Here is a 16,510-nt window from a genome sequence, read left to right as displayed (position 1 = left end):
GTCCCTGGGAAAAGGAAATACAGGCCCCAGCCAGGACAAGGAGCCTCCATCCGCAAAGCCCTCCCTGTCCCCATGCCTGCCTTTCAAAAACTCAGGAATCACTAGCTGGGACTTCTGGTGGTCCAGTGGTTAACACTCTGTGCTCCCAATGCAGGGGGCCCGGATTCGATGCCTGTTCAGGGAACCAGATCCCACAGGCCACAACTAAAAGAGCCCGCACGCTGCGACTAAAGTCCCGCATGCCACAATGAAGATACCATGTGCTGCAACTAAGACCTAGTACAGCCAAATAAATAAATATTAAAAAAAAAAAAAACCCACCAGGCCACACTCAGCCAGTTTATTAAAGGCAGGGACCTTCATCAGGACTGCAGAGGAGAGAAGTTGGGAGACACCGCCCCTTCTCTCTCAGCTCCCCCGCTTCTCCAACAACTCATCTACAGCCCAGCCCCCCAGGGGACCCTAGGAGGTGGGGCTGGCGTCAGGCAGATTGCACTGCATAAATACTCGAGGCCACAGCCTGAATCAGCAGCGTCAAGAGGGCAGGGAGACCGGGTTTGGGGCAGAAAGGGGTGGCTCCAAGGGTACCTCTTCCAGGGCTTACTCTAAGCCCAAGGGTCCCCCAAGCCGGAGAGAGGGGGCCAGCGGGCTGCCCTGGGGTCTGAGGCTGCGGCCAGCCCTGTCCTGCGAGGCTGGCAGGTGGCTCCGGGTGGCTGGGGAAGAGCGGGACGGGGTACCGCCTTGCCAGGGTTCAGGGGCGCAGGGCGGGGTCAGGTGCTGTTGCCCTGCTCCTGCTCGAAGAGCAGCATGGCCAGCTGGGTGCGGGAGCCGAGGCTCTCGAGCGCACTCTGGCGGCAGCGGTGGTACAGGTCCTCGCTAAGCCGCGCGCTGCACGTCTGGGCCCGATAGCGCTGCAGCAGCGCGGGCTCCACCGCCCGCAGCACGTGCAGGCTGGAGAAGCGCAGGAACAGCTCATACACATCCAGGCTCTCCAGCAGCTCCTCCTCCTGCTCCGAGGCCGCCGCCAGCCGCGCTCGGGCCGCCACGTAGTCGGAGTTGTAGAAGCAGGCCTCACTGGCCGCCTGGCGATCAAAGCGGCCTGTGTCTCGGCCTAATTCAGGGGGTCCCGGGCCCTGGGGTGGGGCCACGGCCGGGTGGAAGGCCTGGAAGTGCATGGGAAAGAAGGCTTGCCAGCCAGAGATGGCATGCATGCGGCAGCGGTTCAGGAAGTCCGGGGTGAGCACCGTGTCTGGCCCGGCCAGCAGGAACAGCGTGTCCAGTGGGTGCTTCTTGGAGAGCAGATCCATGAGGCGCAGCGGTGAGGGTGTGGCTGTCTGCACGCTGAGCCAGGGCACCCGGGCACCGGGGAAACGCCGCTCCAGCTCTGCCACACGGGCCTTGACAGGGGCAAAGACATCGGCGTGGGCCGCCCGCTGGGCCTGTCGTGGCTCATACAGTAGCAGCAGGGTCAGGGTTGCCGCAGAATCGCCAGGCTCCAGTGCGGCCACGGCGAAGGCCTCCAGGAAGCCAGGGGCCAGGTCACACTCGGCTGCAGCCAGTGGCAGTAACACGGTGAGACGCGAGGCCTCGGTGACATAGGGCACGGGCAAGATCTCCACGCGACTCAGTGGCCGTAGCAGCTGCACTCGGCGGGTGAGGGGCCGGCGGCCACCCTGGGGGGTCAACGCCTCCAGCTGCAAGTCCAGCGTGTACTCCATACCCCGGGCAGGATCGAAGCGTCGGTAGCCATTAACCAGCTGCTGCTTCTGGAGCCGCAGGGCCGGGTGGTACCGGCGGTTGAGCTCCTCCAGGGCTGCCCCCAGAACGTCGGCCACATCAGCCTGGTCAGCCCCACGCAGTGGGCAGCGGGGCGAGCCATCAGCGCAGGAGAAAGCATGCTGCTCTGTGAAATAGTCCCAGCGCAGCACCTCAAAGCGGGAGGCCGGGCGGGACGGCGCTGGAATGCCCACGGGCCAGGTGGCTGCCCACTCCCCATCCGCTGCCAGACGGCTGGTGTTCTGGATCTCCCACTGGGTTGGAGGAACAGGCCATGAGCGAGGCATAGACCACAGGGGCCAGCACACAGCTGGGGGGCTGGGCAGGCAGAAGGTGCCACTCAGGACAGGTTCCCAGTCCCTTGCCAACCTCTGCCCACCCAGGGTCTCCCCGTATTCTTTCCCCAGATGGAGGCAGCCTAAGAGTTAAATGGGGGTCTCTGGAGAGGCTCCAGAGAAAAGGTAGAAGCAGACAGGGACTGGGAAGCAGGTTTGTTCTGTGATTCTTGTGCTAGTTTTGTATTTCCCTGGGATCTCTGAGACCTCTCAGGATGCCCTCACCCCCCCACCTCCAGCCCAGACCATACCTGTAACTCCTGGATCTCCTGGTATGTGCGTTCCAGTTCAGCTCGGGCAAAAGCCTTGTGCAGCTGGTACATGTGCACAGGGTCACGGACAGGGTGAGCTGTCAGGGCACTGCGGAAACGAGGGTCCCCCTCCTGCACAGGCTCCCCAGGGCTCAGCTCCAGGTAGCTATAGTGGACTCCCTCGGGAGAGGAAGGGAAGTGGAAAACATGAGGGGACAGTCGCCCCCCCCCCACCCCATAGCTTGTGTCTCATCCCTCCCTCCTATGACCTGTTGTGGACTTGGGGTCAGAATTCTGTGGGCTTCAGTCTACCTTGACCAGTTGTGAGCTTGTGTGACCTTGAGCAAGCCTCTGCTAGCTCATCTGTGAAACGGGCATGCATCCTATCTCAGAGCTGTCCAGGGGCTCAAATAAAATAATAATGGCCAACGCCAAACACCTACTATGTGCAAGGCTCCCTTATTTTTTCTAATCCTTATAGCAACCCTGAGAAAAAATTACTTCCATTGGTATGGATGAGGATACCGAGGCTCAGGAGATTCAGTCATTTACCCAAGGTCACAGGGATAGAAGATGACAGAACTGCATGGAAACCCAGGCCCATATCTCCAACCACCCCCTCTGCCGCTCAGGGGGAAGTGCACACGCCCAGACGGGAGGCACCCGTGGGGTGGCTTATCTTCCTACCTCGTGGCCGCCAGTGCAGCCCACCCCGGTGGCATCGAGGATGCAGCGGCCCAGCCACTCATCCGGGTGCGCACTGACGATGTCGTTGCGGCAGGCTTCCAGGTGGGGGCGCAGCTGCTGCAGCAGTGTGCGTGACAGCAGCACCCCAAAGCCACCGTGGCAGTAGCGGCCTGGGGCGGGCTCCCCACTGATGAAGTCCTGGGGCCGGCCCAGGTAGAGGTGGGCAGCGGCTGCCAGGCTGAGGTGGCCAGCTAGGCGAGCCAGTCCGTGCGCCTCGGTGTAGGTGGCGTCAGGCACCAGGAAGAACCAGTCAAAGTCGTTGCCGTGCTGCTCCAGCAGGTGGCGCAGTGCCAGGTGCAGGTGCCCGATGGGCCGCTCCTCGCCTAGCGTCACCACGGCCATCCCCGGCGGTGCCCGGCGGCCGCGCGAGCCTGTCAGGAACACCACACGCTCTAGCCGGTGCCCCAGCGTGCGGTTCACAGCCACGCCCAGTGTGGGCAACGTGGCCTGTGAGGTCAGCACCGCCACGAGCAGCCTCTGCCTGATGCCCAGCTCTGTGCTGATGTAGCGGGTCCTGGGGGTGGGGGAAGAAGATGGCACAAGGTTACTAAAAAGACAACAGGGCAGGTAGAGGGCAGCACACACAGGCTCCGGCAGGTCATGTCCTCTTTGGGCCTGTTTCATTTATGATAGAATAACAACTCTCCCCCAGGGATCACGAGCATTTAAGTGAAATACTGCCCTTACCATAGTGCTTTTGGGAGATGGCATTATCCATGCAGATATGAGAGATATATTTGGGGTCTGATTCCCTGTTTCATTACTTAGTGGTTGAGTCCTTGAGCTAGTTATTAAACCCATTCGAGCCTTTGGTAGCCTAATCTGTAAAATGGGGCTGATTGTATCTCTTTAAAGCACTTAGCCAAATGCTTGGCACATAGGTGCTCCACACATCATGTATACACTTATTTCTAAATAATATGCCATTATACCACAGATACACCATATAAATGATGTAACAGAATAAACGGCATAGAGATGTAGTGAATGTGTTTGGCGGGGGGGGTCAGGGGTTCCAGTAACTTACCTTCCGTAACACAGAAGGTAAGTTGCAGAACTGGAATTTGAACTCGGTGTTACTTCGGAGAAATTATTTCAACTCATAGGCAGAGAGGCATTAATGGAATGGGTACATCACCCTTTTCCCGCAAACCTCCGCCCCCTCCCAGGTGCCCACCCAGGAACAAGAGATACAGGTAATCTTAGTTCTACAGGTAATCCTAGTTGTCTCTTTTCTCTTTCCCTCTCTCTATGCACCCACTCTCTATACTAGTCATTTCTCTAAACCTAACACTGAGCCATGGAGCTATGAGGACCTTTGGGGGGGCTCCATGGGGTCAAGCAGGTTTAGGGCAGAGGCGGGCAAGTTCTGCCCGGGCCTGGATGGGGCCCAGAGAGGCCTCAGATGGGTTCCAAACCTCCCTGGGAAGCAGGGCCGTCGGAAATTATCGGGGCCCAAAGACTTCCTGGCCGGTCAGACCCTTCCTTCCGGGGCCTGACCCAGCCCCTGGCGGCCTCCACTGCGCGTGTGTCCCAGCCGGTTCCCAGCGGGTGGGACTGGCGAGTCTGATCCCTACCTGACGGCCTTTTTGGCGGCCTGGCCAGGCTGTGCGGGGTGGTAGGGCAAGACACGCGGCTCCCAGTTCTCCCCGGCGCCTGCACCGGCCCCGGGCCTCTCGCGCTCCGCTCCGGGCTGCACCGAGTTGGGCCGGCGCGCCGCGTTGGTGTTGCCGCGCGGCGGCAGCTCAGAATCTCCGGGTTGGGGCGGCCCTGGGCCACAAGGCTCCTCCACCCAGGTGACGCTGAGCAGGCTCAGAGTGAAGCCCAGGGAGATGCCCACGGCCACGGGCCCTGCGGGCCGCAGCACCGACAACAGCAGCGATGCCCGCATGGCGCCCGGACCGCGGGCCCCCGGCCCTGGAGCAGCCCCAGAGCAGCAAGAGGAGGCTTCGAGGGGGCGGGACCGGGGAGGGGGCGGATCCGGAGGGCCCGAGCCAAGCGGGCGGGCCCCCTCCCTCCCCGCCGAGCAGAGCCCGCGGCCCGAGCCGAATCCCCTGCGCCTCGTTCCGATCGCCCTCCAGCCGCCGCTCGGTACCGCGCGGGTCCCGGCGCTGGGCGCGGGAGCCTCAGCCGAGGCCGCCGCTGTCCGACGTGTCACTGGGAGGGCCCCGCCCCCGGGGTGGGGTCTCGGGCTCCGGCTACCGGAGAGGGAGGAGAAGGGGGAGGTTAAAGGGGAAGGACCCCCGGAAGTGACCCCTCCTCAGTGCGGGAGAGGCAGACGTCGGGGGCGGAGTCCCCTACCTCCCCCCGGCGTGGTTGGTGCGTCCCGTGTGACGTCAGGAGCAGCCCGCCCCTGCCTGGATGGTGCGTCCTGAGTGACGTAAGGAGCAGAGGCCGGAGCTGTCCATCAGCACCAAAGGCCGCGGGCGGGCTCAGGGCATGGGGCCGCGGCTCTGGGGCAGCCCGAGCCCCTGCTCCCGCTCCTTTCCCTTCCCCAGGCCCAGCCTAAGTGCCCGGACGTCGCGGGACTGGAGTGCCAGCCGGTGTTGGAGGCGGAGCGGCGTCGCCGCCGTGCAGGGACCGGTCCCTACGGCCCAGCAGCCCCCTTCTCCTCACCGCGGACTTTTACCGGACACCAGTCAGCTGGAGCCTCTGGCGCCCGGCAGCCCCGGCCGGAGAGCCTCCTTCGCTCAGAAGCTCAGGTCGCCTCCAGCCCAGGTAGATCTTGGACAATCCCAGATATAGCCGCCCACAGACCAGTCTCCTGGCTGCCTCCTCACCGGCAGCACACTGCCCTCATCTCCCCCCAACCCAGTCCCCCTTTTAACTTCCTCATCCCAGCTCCCTCTAGCCAGGCACTTCCCCCCGCTTTGTCTTTTGTCCCTTACTTCAGGGATGCTTCCAGAGCTGTGTGATGTGGGCACCACTCCTTTGTCCACTAGTTCTCCACTCCTATTCTCACCCTAATCCTGGTGGAGACCCAGGACTCCTCCTTGACCCCAACTTCCTCTCTGTCAGGCTGACGTGGGAGGGTGACTGCCTACTGTTCCCAGCACTATGCCAGGCACTGCGGCGACACTTCGGTTCCAGCTGCTGCCCCCCGAGCCAGATGATGCCTTCTGGGGTGCACCCTGCGAACAGCCCCTGGAGCGCAGGTACCAGGCACTGCCAGCCCTCGTCTGCATCATGTGCTGTCTGTTTGGAGTCGTCTACTGCTTCTTCGGTGAGACCCCATCTCATTCTTCACTCGGGCCCCCCACTGTTTCCTCAAGTTGTTTTCCTGAGGCACCCCAAACCTTCTTTAGAACTTTACCACTACCATGAACTACCTTTCGTTTCTCTTTTTATCATCCCACACGTTTGTAGATAATTTAGACTCTAGATCCTAGAGAACACCGGGTTTTGAATTAGGCATGCTTGAATTTGAACCGGGTTCTGCACTTTACTAATTATGATGCTTTGGGCACATTAAACTTTCTAAGCCTCAGTTTTCTCATCTGAACAGTGGGAACAAAGATATTTGTCTCACACAGGGGGCGGGGGCGCTGTGAGAATTAGTAAGCACTCAATAAATAATAGCTATTGTGGTGAAGATGTGTTTAGGTCACTGTGCTAGGTAGGCATTGAAAACATTTAGGAGGGTGAGTTAACGTGGTCCCTTACCACAGGGCATATTGTCTGATGAAGAAGAGACTTCTGGAACATTCACATCTGTGATACATATTAGAGGAAGCTAAATGATACATATCAGAGTCACACATGGAGATGTGTGTACAAGTCAGCCTCCAGTAATTGGGGCTGCTGTGGATAGTTGTCCAGGATGCACAAGGGAGTTCAGTTGGAAAGGCAAGTGGGGGCTGAAATCCAGCCCATGCTCTACTTGCCAAACTCTAGACCTTGGCACAAGGCTGCTTTTCCTAGAGGAAGGCACAACTCTTTATAATTTGCACCAAGGTGCCAGATGGTCTAGTGGAGTAAGTGCCCAGTGACTCTACAGCAAGAGGTACAGAACTTCAGGTGAAAGAGAGCTTTATGGGCTGGGCATCCAAGGAACGCCTCCAGGCAGAGCATTATAGGTGGCTGGATGAAGTGAAAAGGAGGCTTGGAGGTCTGAGTTCCAGGTTCAGCAGAAGTGGGGCAGGACTTGTGCTCGGCAGCCTTTACATCTCCCCCTAGAATGGCTGGATAGCAGGCAGGGATGGGAGCCAGATGGTCCCTCCACTTCCACCCCCAGACTCTGGACCAAACAACTGCAGAGTGGGCAGGGGGAAGAGCCCCTCTAAGGGTTCAGGACACATTCTGGGTCTCCAAGGAGTCTGTGTCACCTCGCCCCCTCCACTATTCCTACCCACTCCCTCTACAGTTGCTCAGTGCAGCCTGCCATTCCCTCTCCTGGGCTTCCCTGACACCCTACCCTTCTTGGAGGCTCCCATTCTCGGGCTCTTGGACTCTTTGAGCCCTTGTGCACGCCCTACTCCTCTTTCCAACCCCAGAACCTCCTGGACTCCAATGCTTCCCCTCATTCTTACTTTTTTTTTTTTTTTTTTGCGGTACGCAGGCCTCTCACTGTTGTGGCCTTTCCCGTTGCGGAGCACAGGCTCCGGACGCGCAGGCCCAGCGACCATGGCTCACGGGCCTAGCCACTCCAAGGCATGTGGGATCTTCCCAGACCGGGGCACGAACCCATGTCCCCTGCATCAGCAGGCGGACTCTCAACCGCTGAGCCACCAGGGAAGCCCTCCCCTCATTCTTAGAACGGACTCTCCTCGTTATGACCTTTCTCTTTGGCTCTCCCTGACCCTTTGACCCCCATCTCTGACTTCCATCTTCTCAGCTTTTCAGGATCTACAAGCCCCTCACACTTCCAGGTACCCTTAATGGGCCTAATGGCCCTATAACCTCCATTTTTCTGACACACCACAACCACTATTTCCCCCGATAATCCTCTCTGACCCCCTATGACTCCTTGTAAGGCCCAGTGACCCCTAACTACCCCCCAGCTATCTCATTACCTTCCATCCCTCTGACTCCCTCTATTACTCCTAACACAGGGGAATCCCTATGACCCCACTGTCTGTTTGCCCCCACCACGATTTCAGTGATTCCAGTTACCTGGCTTCAGTATTACCCTCGCTCAGAAACCGTTTCCTACTCTCAGTGATTCCACATCTGTCAATTCCCCTGACCGGGAAAGACCTCATCTTTCTGAACCCGTGTGACCTCACCTCTCAAGTTCTTTCTGACTTCCGAATACCTCATCACTCCGAACAATCCCTAAGGAGCCCAGTGACTCTACTGCTGATCCACTTGTGACCCCAGTGGCCTCTCTCTCTGACCTCTATGACCCCAAAGACCCCAATGACCCTATTACTGAGTCACTGTTGACTCCAGTGATCTATCTCTATCTCAAAAATCCAACACTCATCTCAATGACTGTCTCTCTGTTTCCCCAGTGACTCCCGATGACCTATTTCTCTGATCTTCCTTGACCCCAGTGGTCCCTTCACTGCCGCCCTCAGGACCCCAATGACCCCCAATTCTCTGATCTTAGTGTCCTGCCTCTGGTTCCCCTGGGATTCCTTGTCCTTGACCCCTCTGACCTCCTACCTCCAGCCCAGTGACCTCGTTTTGGTCTCTCACTAGCCACTGTTCCCTTCCAGGTTACCGCTGCTTCAAGGCAGTACTCTTCCTCACTGGGTTGCTGTTTGGCTCGGTGGTCATCTTCCTGCTGTGCTACCGAGAACGGGTGCTGGAGACGCAGCTGAGTGCCGGGGCGAGTGCAGGCATCGCGCTGGGCATCGGGCTGCTCTGCGGGCTGGTGGCCATGCTGGTGCGCAGCGTGGGCCTCTTCCTGGTAGGGCTGCTGCTCGGCCTACTGCTCGCCGCTGCCGCCCTACTGGGCTCCGCGCCCTACTACCAGCCAGGCTCTGTTTGGGGCCCCCTGGGGCTGCTGCTGGGGGGCGGCCTGCTCTGCGCCCTGCTCACGCTGCGCTGGCCCCGCCCGCTCACCACCCTGGCCACCGCCGTGACGGGTGCCGCGCTCATCGCCACGGCTGCCGACTACTTTGCCGAGCTGCTGCTGCTGGGGCGTTACGCGGTGGAGCGTCTGCGGGCCGCCCCCGTGCCCCCCCTCTGCTGGCGGAGCTGGGCCCTGCTGGCACTTTGGCCCCTGCTCAGCCTGATGGGCGTTCTGGTGCAGTGGCGGGTGACCACAGAGCGGGACTCCCACACAGAAGGTGAGGAGGCACAGGCCAGGGTGGGCGTGAGAGAAATGGGTGCTTGAGGGGGGTGGGTCTGAGCGACGTGCATGGGGGAAGGAGCTGTACACACCAGCCGCGGAAGGCCTCAGCTGAGTTAGAGAGCTGACCGGCTCCGGCTCTGGGAGCTTCAGTGCCGGGACGGGCACTTCAGTGCCACCATTCCTGCCACAACAACAGATGGAGCAGTGGCTCTGCGCCAAGCCCATTCCAGGCACTGGGGATTCAACAGAGAAAAAACAGAAGAGGCCCCTGCCCTGATGGGGTTGCATTCAGGGTGGGGGAGACAGACACTAGACACGCAAGTTAACAAGATAATTCCCATTGTGTGGAGTGATACGAAAGAGACGTGCAGAGCAATGTGAAATACAGACAGGGTGGCCAAGGAAGGTCACTTGGAAGAGGTGATATTTAAGCAGAGACCTGAAGCATTAGGGGCCAGCCATGCAAAGAGCTCGAGAAGAGGGAATAGCAAGGGCGAGGGGAATGAGCTTGGCCTGTTGAGGAAGTCAGGCAGGAGTGGTGGGTGAGGGATGCCGATTGTGTGGGCACCGTGGGCCGTGATGAGGACTCTGGATTTCATTAGATGGGTGGTGAGATGCCACTGGAGGTTTAAAGGAGGGAGGATATAATCTAATTTAGCATTTGGGATGCTCATTCTGGCTGCTGAGTGTGGAAAGCATCAGGGAAGGCAGGCATAGAAGGGCAACCATGGAGGAGGCAGCTTAGTTGTCCAGTTGAGAGATGATGATGGCTGGTCTAGGTGAGTCACCTATGGCTCCAGACTGGGAGAGGGGTAGCAGCTGGGAAGCAGGCACCTAGAGTCTAGGAATCTTCCGTAAAGACCTTTGGAAGAAAAGAACTGTGGGAAGTCCCATCTGGGAGGTGGGACACCAGGAAAGTAGAGGAGGAGAGGTTTCGGATGAGGGGAATCTGGGAGCCTGGAGCCCTCAGGTTAGAAGGGACAGGGAGGCTTGGGCGAGGTGAGGCATGTGGGCCTCTGAGACCCTGCTCTGCCCACCCCTTCACAGTGGTCATCAGCCGGCAGCGCCGTCGCGTGCAGCTGATGAGGATTCGGCAGCAGGAAGGGCGCAAGGAGAAGCGGCGCAAGAAGAGACCCCCCAGGCCCCCCCCGAGAGGCCCCCGGGCTCCTCCACGGCCTGGGCCCCCTGACCCTGCTTACCGGCGCAGGCCAGTGCCCATCAAACGCTTCAACGGAGACATCCTCTCCCCGGTGAGCACCCCGAGTGGGGAGAAGGGAGTGTTGTAGACTCTGTCCAAGCAGGACTGGGCCTTCCCCAGGGGCTGGTCACTGTCTAGAAGGCCTAGCGCTTGTCCACCCATCGTAACCCCTGTACTGGGAGCTTGATGGGTGGGGGAGAGGTGTCCTGAGCGTGAGTTTTAATGAGGTGTCGTAGTGGGTAGCGTCTCAGTGCTGTGGACTCTGGGTGTGGTGAGGTCCTAGGCCGACAGCAGACCATGACGCGTCTCAGGCTCGTGACAGTGCAGGCTGACATGTCTGCCTGGGTGGCTTTCAGGGCAGGGGTCTGCAGTGGCATTCTCACACCTGTGTTTACTCTCCCACAGAGCTACATCCAGAGCTTCCGGGACCGGCAGACAGGGAGCTCGCTGAGCTCCTTCATGGCCTCGCCCACAGACGTGGACTATGAGTACGGGTCCCAGGGACCGCTGACGGCCTGCTCTGGGCCCCCCATGCGGGTATAGCAGTCTTTCTGCTCCTGCCCGCCTACACTCATCGGTCACCAGCTCTGCCAGCTTGGGGAGGCCCGCTGGGCCATGACTCAGCCCACCTGGCCCTGTAGCCTTTGGCTGTCTCTTTCCCCACCCTGGAGAGGGATGGCCTGGCCGCCAGAACGGAGGACCTATCTCAGGCTCGGCCTGGCCTGAGGGGAGAGCCTCCTCCCAAGCTCCCGAGGGGCTCCTGAGGGACGCAAGTGTGAGCCCCGCTGGGGTGTGCTCAGGGTTGTGAGTGTGTCGCCTGTGTGTGCGTGCGTGGAGGGGTGGGCTCGGAGAGGACACTGGGACCCCTGCCTTAGATTTCTGACTGGTAGGGCTTCTCCGAGGGTGGCCCTGCCTCCTCTCCCACTCCTGGGGTCCCATGGGCTACTCTCCTGCATGTCTAAGTGGAGGAGGTCTACCTTCCTCCCCCATCGCCTCCACCTCTCAGCCAGACTCATCTAAGACTTCTGGTCCTTGTCCATGGGGTAAACTGCAGCAGCCCTCACCCTGGTCCCCTGTCCTCTGCAAGCCACCAGCCTGAGGGCAGTGGCAGGGAATGGGGTGGGCGGGTGCTGCTCTGAGCTGGGTTAGGAAAGGGGGCTGGGGGAGGGGCTTAAATGCACGGTGCATGTCTGGTGTCGGTCATGCCACCCTGGACACCTCATGCTTCTGTCTCCCCCCACCCCAACCCTGTTTGACATCTTTTATAAACGTGCCAAACTGTAAGGCTTCTGCCAGGAGTGGTGGTCTTTGGTGGCTGGCACTTCCATGGGCCAAGATGGAAGCACTGCAGCCCTTGGTCCCCTGTGTCACTCACTACACAGGGGATCCAGGCAAGTTCTGCCCTCCCACGTCACACAGAGAGCCAGGAAAGGGGCTGTACCAATTTTATTGTCTCCCAACACCTCTGGTTCCCCTCCCTCCCCACCCCTTCTCAGGGTAAGGGCATGCGCCTTCCAAGCTGTCCGAGGGCACCCGCCTGGCCTGGTTCGGTCCTCCTAGCTACCTGCGGAGGAATGACTGCGAGTGGGGCTGGGGAGACAGTGGGCACCACACTCCTCTCCCCTGGCAGAGCCTGGGCACCCACACAGGAAGAGCTGGGCCCTCACCCTCTGAACCACCCTTTCTAGGCCTCTGTCAGGGCTGTGGGGGCAGGAAAGTGAGGGTGGCCAGTCAGAGGTGGGGAAGGTAGGCACCTGAAGGGAACACAGGAGATCAGGTGGAGAGGGGGGCACCTCCTAAGTGGAAGAGGAAAGAAGCCCTCTGCCCAGGCGGAGTGCAGCTTGCTGAGATGGGCAGGAGCCAGCTAGGCAGAGAGCAGGAGAGGGTGAGGGACAGGCGGGGGAGCACAGACCAGAGGCTGGTAGGTGGGAAGGATCGGAACTTGGGTACAAATGGGGCATTCAGGAGACACGAACATGGTCCAGAGGCAGGAGGGAGTAAGGAGAAGCTCTGACAGGAAGGGGTGTAGAAAGGTGGAAACAGCTGCCCTGAACCAAGTGGTTCCTGTTGAGAACACGGGACTCCCTCCTCTCCTCAGCCCTGGCTGTGATCTCCCGCCTCCCCATTCCCCACCTCCAACACATCTCAGAACCAGCTTGCCGTCCCAAGTCTTGGAAAACCTGCAGGAGGTGTGTCTCAGCCCACCAGCTCCTAGGAGACCCCTGGCCAGCCGGCCTGCCTTTCTGACCTCTGCCCCGTCGGCTTTACTCACCCTCTACCAGCAGCCGCGTGTGGGCGCTGTCCTGGCCGGCCTGGCAGCAGTAGGTGCCCTGGTCCTCAGGTCGCACGTCATGGATGACCAGGCTGTGGGTGTGGCCATGACTGCGCAGCTCGTACTTGTCTCCCGGGCACAGCGCGACCCCCTCCCGCAACCAGCACACTTGGCCCCCCGAGCGGGACACAGTCACCTCCAGCACCGCCCGGCGGCCGACCAGAACTGTCTTCTCGCGAGGGGGACGGCGGCATATCTGGAGAGGCAATGCTGGGGGTGGAGGACGAGGGTTTAGGTTAATAGGGACACGCAGGGCCCCAGGACGAGAGACCCATCTTCCCTCCCTCTGTGGCCTCCACTCCTGCTCTTAGACCTCTATGCCACCACCCCGTTTCTCTCTACTCTCAACCCAAAGTCTCCTGCTCCCCAGGAAATGCACTGCTCTCTGTGATCCGCCCCCGGAGAGCCGCGGGAGGAAGGGGTGGGGAAGGTAGGGTTCCTCGGACCAGCCGCCAGCTTGCCAGTTCCAGGGGGAGACAGTGTTCACTCCAGGTCGTCCATGCCCCAGTTGCTTACCCTCCACCTCCAGCTGAGCCACGGACTGGGCGGGTCCCGCCTGGAAGCGGACCTCACCAGAGTCCTCCGCGCGCAGCTCGCTCAGCACCAGAATGTGTTTCTTCCCTGGGGGTGAAGGGGGCGCTAGCGAGGCCGGAGCCGCCTCTGGGGAGGGTTCGGGGATGAGGGTGGGGCCTGAGTAGGTCCCCGGGTCGGTTCGGACGCAGTAAATGTGCGCTGGGCGGGGCGGAATTGAGATGCCGAGGGGTAAGAGGGGAGATCCGGGACCGAGGGCTCAGAGCTGGGGGCCAGGGAGAGATCGAGGGACTGCTCCTTGGGCCGTGGCGCGGGGTCCATTTGACCTGGAGGTGGGACTATCCTGGTAGGGCGGGGCAGCGAGGGGCCAGAGCGGGTAGAAAGTCGGTCAGACCTTCCTGTCGGATGCGGACGCGGCCTCCGGGTCTCAGCGGTCGGCCTCCGAGCTCCCAGCTCCCGGTGGTCTCGACCTCCGACACGGTGCACTCGAACGTGGCTCCGTCGCCTTCGCGGGCGCGCACCGACCGAAGCTCCGAGAGGAGAGACACCTTGCGCTCTGGGGCGGAGCCGGGGCCGTGAGGTGGGCGGAGCGGAGCGGAGGGGGCGGTGCCCTGCCCCCGCCCCGCCCCCTCCTTAGACGCCCCAGAGCAGGACCCCGGGGCAAGTCCGGTCCGCAGGCCCCGCACCCACAGCAGTGCCCCGCCCGGGCACCGCCCGGTACCCACCAAGCACCACCAGGTGGACGGGCCCGGCTCGGGTCATCCCCACCACGCAGCTGTAGGTCCCGGCGTCCAAGGGACCGCAGCGTCGCAGCTGGAGAAGGCGGCGGGTGCCGAGGGCCTGGAGTCTGAGCCGAGGGCTGGGGGTGAGCGGCTGCCCGTCCTGGGGGCGGGAGTTGCAAAGGGTCGCGGTGAAAGCTCGTCTGGGCACAGACGGCCCCTGCCCTCCTCGTAGGCGGCCGCGCCCTCTGTTTATGCCAAGCGTTTTCGAGGCACGTTTATGCTGTGGAGCAGGGCCGTACCGCGCCTTCCGGGACCTCGCCAGGAGTCTCACTGGGAAGGTGTCACCCTTTGGGGACGTTAGGGCTGAGAAGGGAGCCACGGGCGCGGGAAGCCTAGAGTCATGTACTGCTCATACCAGCCATGCGTGTGGATTCTGGAATCAGGAAACCTGGATTCAAATATGGGCTCTACGTCTGCCCCTGGGCAATACTTCACCCCACGGCGCATCAGTCTCCTTATAGATAACATGGAGCTAATAAGACCTGCCTCACAGAGCTGCTGTAAGGTTTAGACGATTAAATGTAGAGTAAATCTTAGCAACAGTGCCAGGCACATGGCTCAGTGAGTATTAGTTATTTCTGTTGGGGGTTGTTATTGCTGTTATGATGCCGTGGTGGGCTGGGCTGGGGCTGGGCTCTGACCTTCTCCCAGGTGACATCAGCCAAGGCCTGGGAAAGTTCACACTCGAAAGTAGCTGTGTCACCCTCGGTCACTTCTAGGTCCTGTGGCCCCCGCACAATGGTCACTGGGGCCTCTGGGAGTGCGAGAAGGCAGACACATTGGGCACAAGGGGTCACTGGTGGGCACATTTAGACAAGGTGATCAACAGAGGCCACCAGTGAGTGGGGGGCATGCTGGGACAAAGTGGTCCAAAAGGGATGCTGGTCAGTGGGGGACACAGCGATATCAGAGGGGTCAACAGGGTAGGAATGGCCTGCTGGGGGTCGGTCACATTTAAGATGGTCAGTGGGGGGTACATGCTGGGGCTAGAGGGGCATAGGGGAAACTGGAGCAGAGATGCCAGTGGAGTTACCCATAGGCAAGCGTGGTCAGTGGGGGCCACACTGGCTGGAATGGACAGGAGATACTGCCCAGTGGGGGACACCACGGGTTCACAGGAGCAATGGGGGGACCCTAGAGCAGTTGTGGTCGGTGGGGAACACACCAGGGCTGCAAGCAAAAGTGGGGGACACTGTAGCAGAGTTGCCAGTGGAGTCACCCTTTGGCATAGTCAGTGGATTGCTGGGACTTGGGTGGTGAGAGGGGCACACTCAGACAGGCAGAAGGGGCTGCAGCAGGCAGGCGTGGTCAGTGGGCTCACACTCAGAGCGGCCAGCAGGGCCATGGTCAGGCAGACAGACACCACACCGGCACAAGCACCTCACACAGTCAGTGGTCCATTGGGACGGGGGGTTGGTGGAGACACACTCAGGCAGGGCACTCACTGGGGCCACACATGGCCAAAGGATCAGGGGAGTGAAACTCTGGCAGGGAGGTCAGTGAGGGCCACACGGGGACAGGGTCAGTGGGGGCCACACAGGTAGTGGGATCGGTAGAATCACACCCAGAGCAGTCAGCAGGCAGGCAGCGGTTCCAGAGGCCGCACCTCTCACAGTGAGTCTGGCTGCACAGCGCAGGGCATCCGCAGTGAAGGAGATGCAGCCCGAGTCGGCCAGGCCCAGGCCACCGAGTACCAGGCAGTGAGCACGGCCCTCTGCGTGAATATGGCACGTGGTCCCTGGCTGCAGCCGGACTCCACCCCGGGCCCACTCCCCGGTCACATCCTCCTGGGACAGCTCCAGCTGGAAGGTGGCGCTGCCCCCCTCGATGACGGTCACATCCTCCAGAGGCCGCAGCACCCTTAGCTGCCTTGCTAGTGGGAGGAGATGGGGGAAGAGGGAGGATGAGGGCTCCAAATCTGGGTGGGGCTTTCGGGTCCCCACCCCCCGCCCCCCCGCCCGCCACACACACACCTTGGCTCTGCCTGCACCACCCCTTACACCCACCCCCGTAAGGCCCCATAGAACAAAGTTCAGAACCAGGGCGCAGGGAGAAGGGAGCAGAACCATTCAGACTTGGGTGGAGAGAGGGGCTTACTAGGGTTAGGAGAGGGGATACATGAAGGGGGTGATGTGTGGTTAGGGGGTGAGGAGTTTGGGTGAGGGGTGCTGTGACACTGGACGAAGCACAGAATTTGAAGTCAGACACACCAGGACTGGACCCTGCCACCTAGTTTGTGTGCTGTGTAACCTTTGGCAAATTGCTTGACCTCTCTGGGCCTCAGTTTCCCCAGCTATACAAGGTTAATAGCACTGAG

At 60.7% G+C, this 16,510-nt stretch overlaps 2 protein-coding genes and 1 pseudogene across 6 annotated transcripts; 1 reads left to right on the top strand and 2 right to left on the bottom strand.

Moving 5' to 3' along the window:
* Positions 1 to 325: 325 nt before the first annotated feature.
* CHPF (chondroitin polymerizing factor) lies at positions 326 to 5,248 on the bottom strand. The gene is made up of 4 exons (XM_082629760.1): positions 4,687 to 5,248; positions 3,050 to 3,623; positions 2,363 to 2,542; positions 326 to 2,030 (listed from the first exon to the last, which is right to left on the bottom strand). Exons 1-4 carry the CDS (start codon positions 4,998 to 5,000, stop codon positions 771 to 773), a joined length of 2,328 nt encoding a protein of 775 aa, XP_082485886.1. The 5' UTR covers positions 5,001 to 5,248; the 3' UTR covers positions 326 to 770.
* On the top strand, positions 4,286 to 11,595 carry TMEM198 (transmembrane protein 198). Of its 4 annotated transcripts, none has more exons than XM_082629764.1 (6): positions 4,286 to 4,305; positions 5,608 to 5,827; positions 6,128 to 6,332; positions 8,770 to 9,345; positions 10,398 to 10,600; positions 10,954 to 11,595. In XM_082629764.1, exons 3-6 carry the CDS (start codon positions 6,167 to 6,169, stop codon positions 11,089 to 11,091), a joined length of 1,083 nt encoding a protein of 360 aa, XP_082485890.1. In that variant the 5' UTR covers positions 4,286 to 4,305; positions 5,608 to 5,827; positions 6,128 to 6,166; the 3' UTR covers positions 11,092 to 11,595. The 4 variants fall into 4 exon arrangements, with proteins under 4 accessions (XP_082485890.1, XP_082485889.1, XP_082485888.1 ...); XM_082629763.1 differs by lacking the exon at positions 4,286 to 4,305 and adding an exon at positions 5,343 to 5,473; XM_082629762.1 differs by lacking the exon at positions 4,286 to 4,305 and adding an exon at positions 5,455 to 5,489.
* A 153-nt stretch (positions 11,596 to 11,748) lies between these two features.
* On the bottom strand, positions 11,749 to 16,215 carry LOC309809335 (obscurin-like protein 1; annotated as a pseudogene). Its single transcript has 8 exons — positions 16,200 to 16,215; positions 15,800 to 16,066; positions 14,835 to 14,947; positions 14,098 to 14,293; positions 13,806 to 13,967; positions 13,397 to 13,501; positions 12,821 to 13,090; positions 11,749 to 12,108 (listed from the first exon to the last, which is right to left on the bottom strand). The product of its transcript is annotated as an obscurin-like protein 1 (transcript).
* Positions 16,216 to 16,510: the final 295 nt, after the last annotated feature.

Source organism: Mesoplodon mirus (genome assembly GCF_964341445.2).
Source record: "Mesoplodon mirus genome assembly, chromosome: 8".
NCBI classification, from domain to species: domain Eukaryota; kingdom Metazoa; phylum Chordata; class Mammalia; order Artiodactyla; family Ziphiidae; genus Mesoplodon; species Mesoplodon mirus.
The sequence above is the reverse complement of the archived record's forward strand: the minus strand, read 5'-3'. Positions and strand labels throughout refer to the sequence as shown.

What these genes read in the sequence shown, in the direction of transcription:
- CHPF (XM_082629760.1), bottom strand. Translation starts at nt 5,000, where the DNA reads ATGCGGGCATCGCTGCTGTTGTCGGTGCTGCGGCCCGCAGGGCCCGTG. An exon ending in GCCGCCAAAAAGGCCGTCAG is followed by an intron (nt 3,624 to 4,686) that starts GTAGGGATCAGA and finishes CCCCACCCCCAG; the next exon opens with GACCCGCTACATCAGCACAG. An exon ending in GCTGCACTGGCGGCCACGAG is followed by an intron (nt 2,543 to 3,049) that starts GTAGGAAGATAA and finishes TCCTCTCCCGAG; the next exon opens with GGAGTCCACTATAGCTACCT.
- TMEM198 (XM_082629764.1), top strand. Translation starts at nt 6,167, where the DNA reads ATGCCAGGCACTGCGGCGACACTTCGGTTCCAGCTGCTGCCCCCCGAG. An exon ending in AGTCGTCTACTGCTTCTTCG is followed by an intron (nt 6,333 to 8,769) that starts GTGAGACCCCAT and finishes GTTCCCTTCCAG; the next exon opens with GTTACCGCTGCTTCAAGGCA. An exon ending in GCGGGACTCCCACACAGAAG is followed by an intron (nt 9,346 to 10,397) that starts GTGAGGAGGCAC and finishes ACCCCTTCACAG; the next exon opens with TGGTCATCAGCCGGCAGCGC.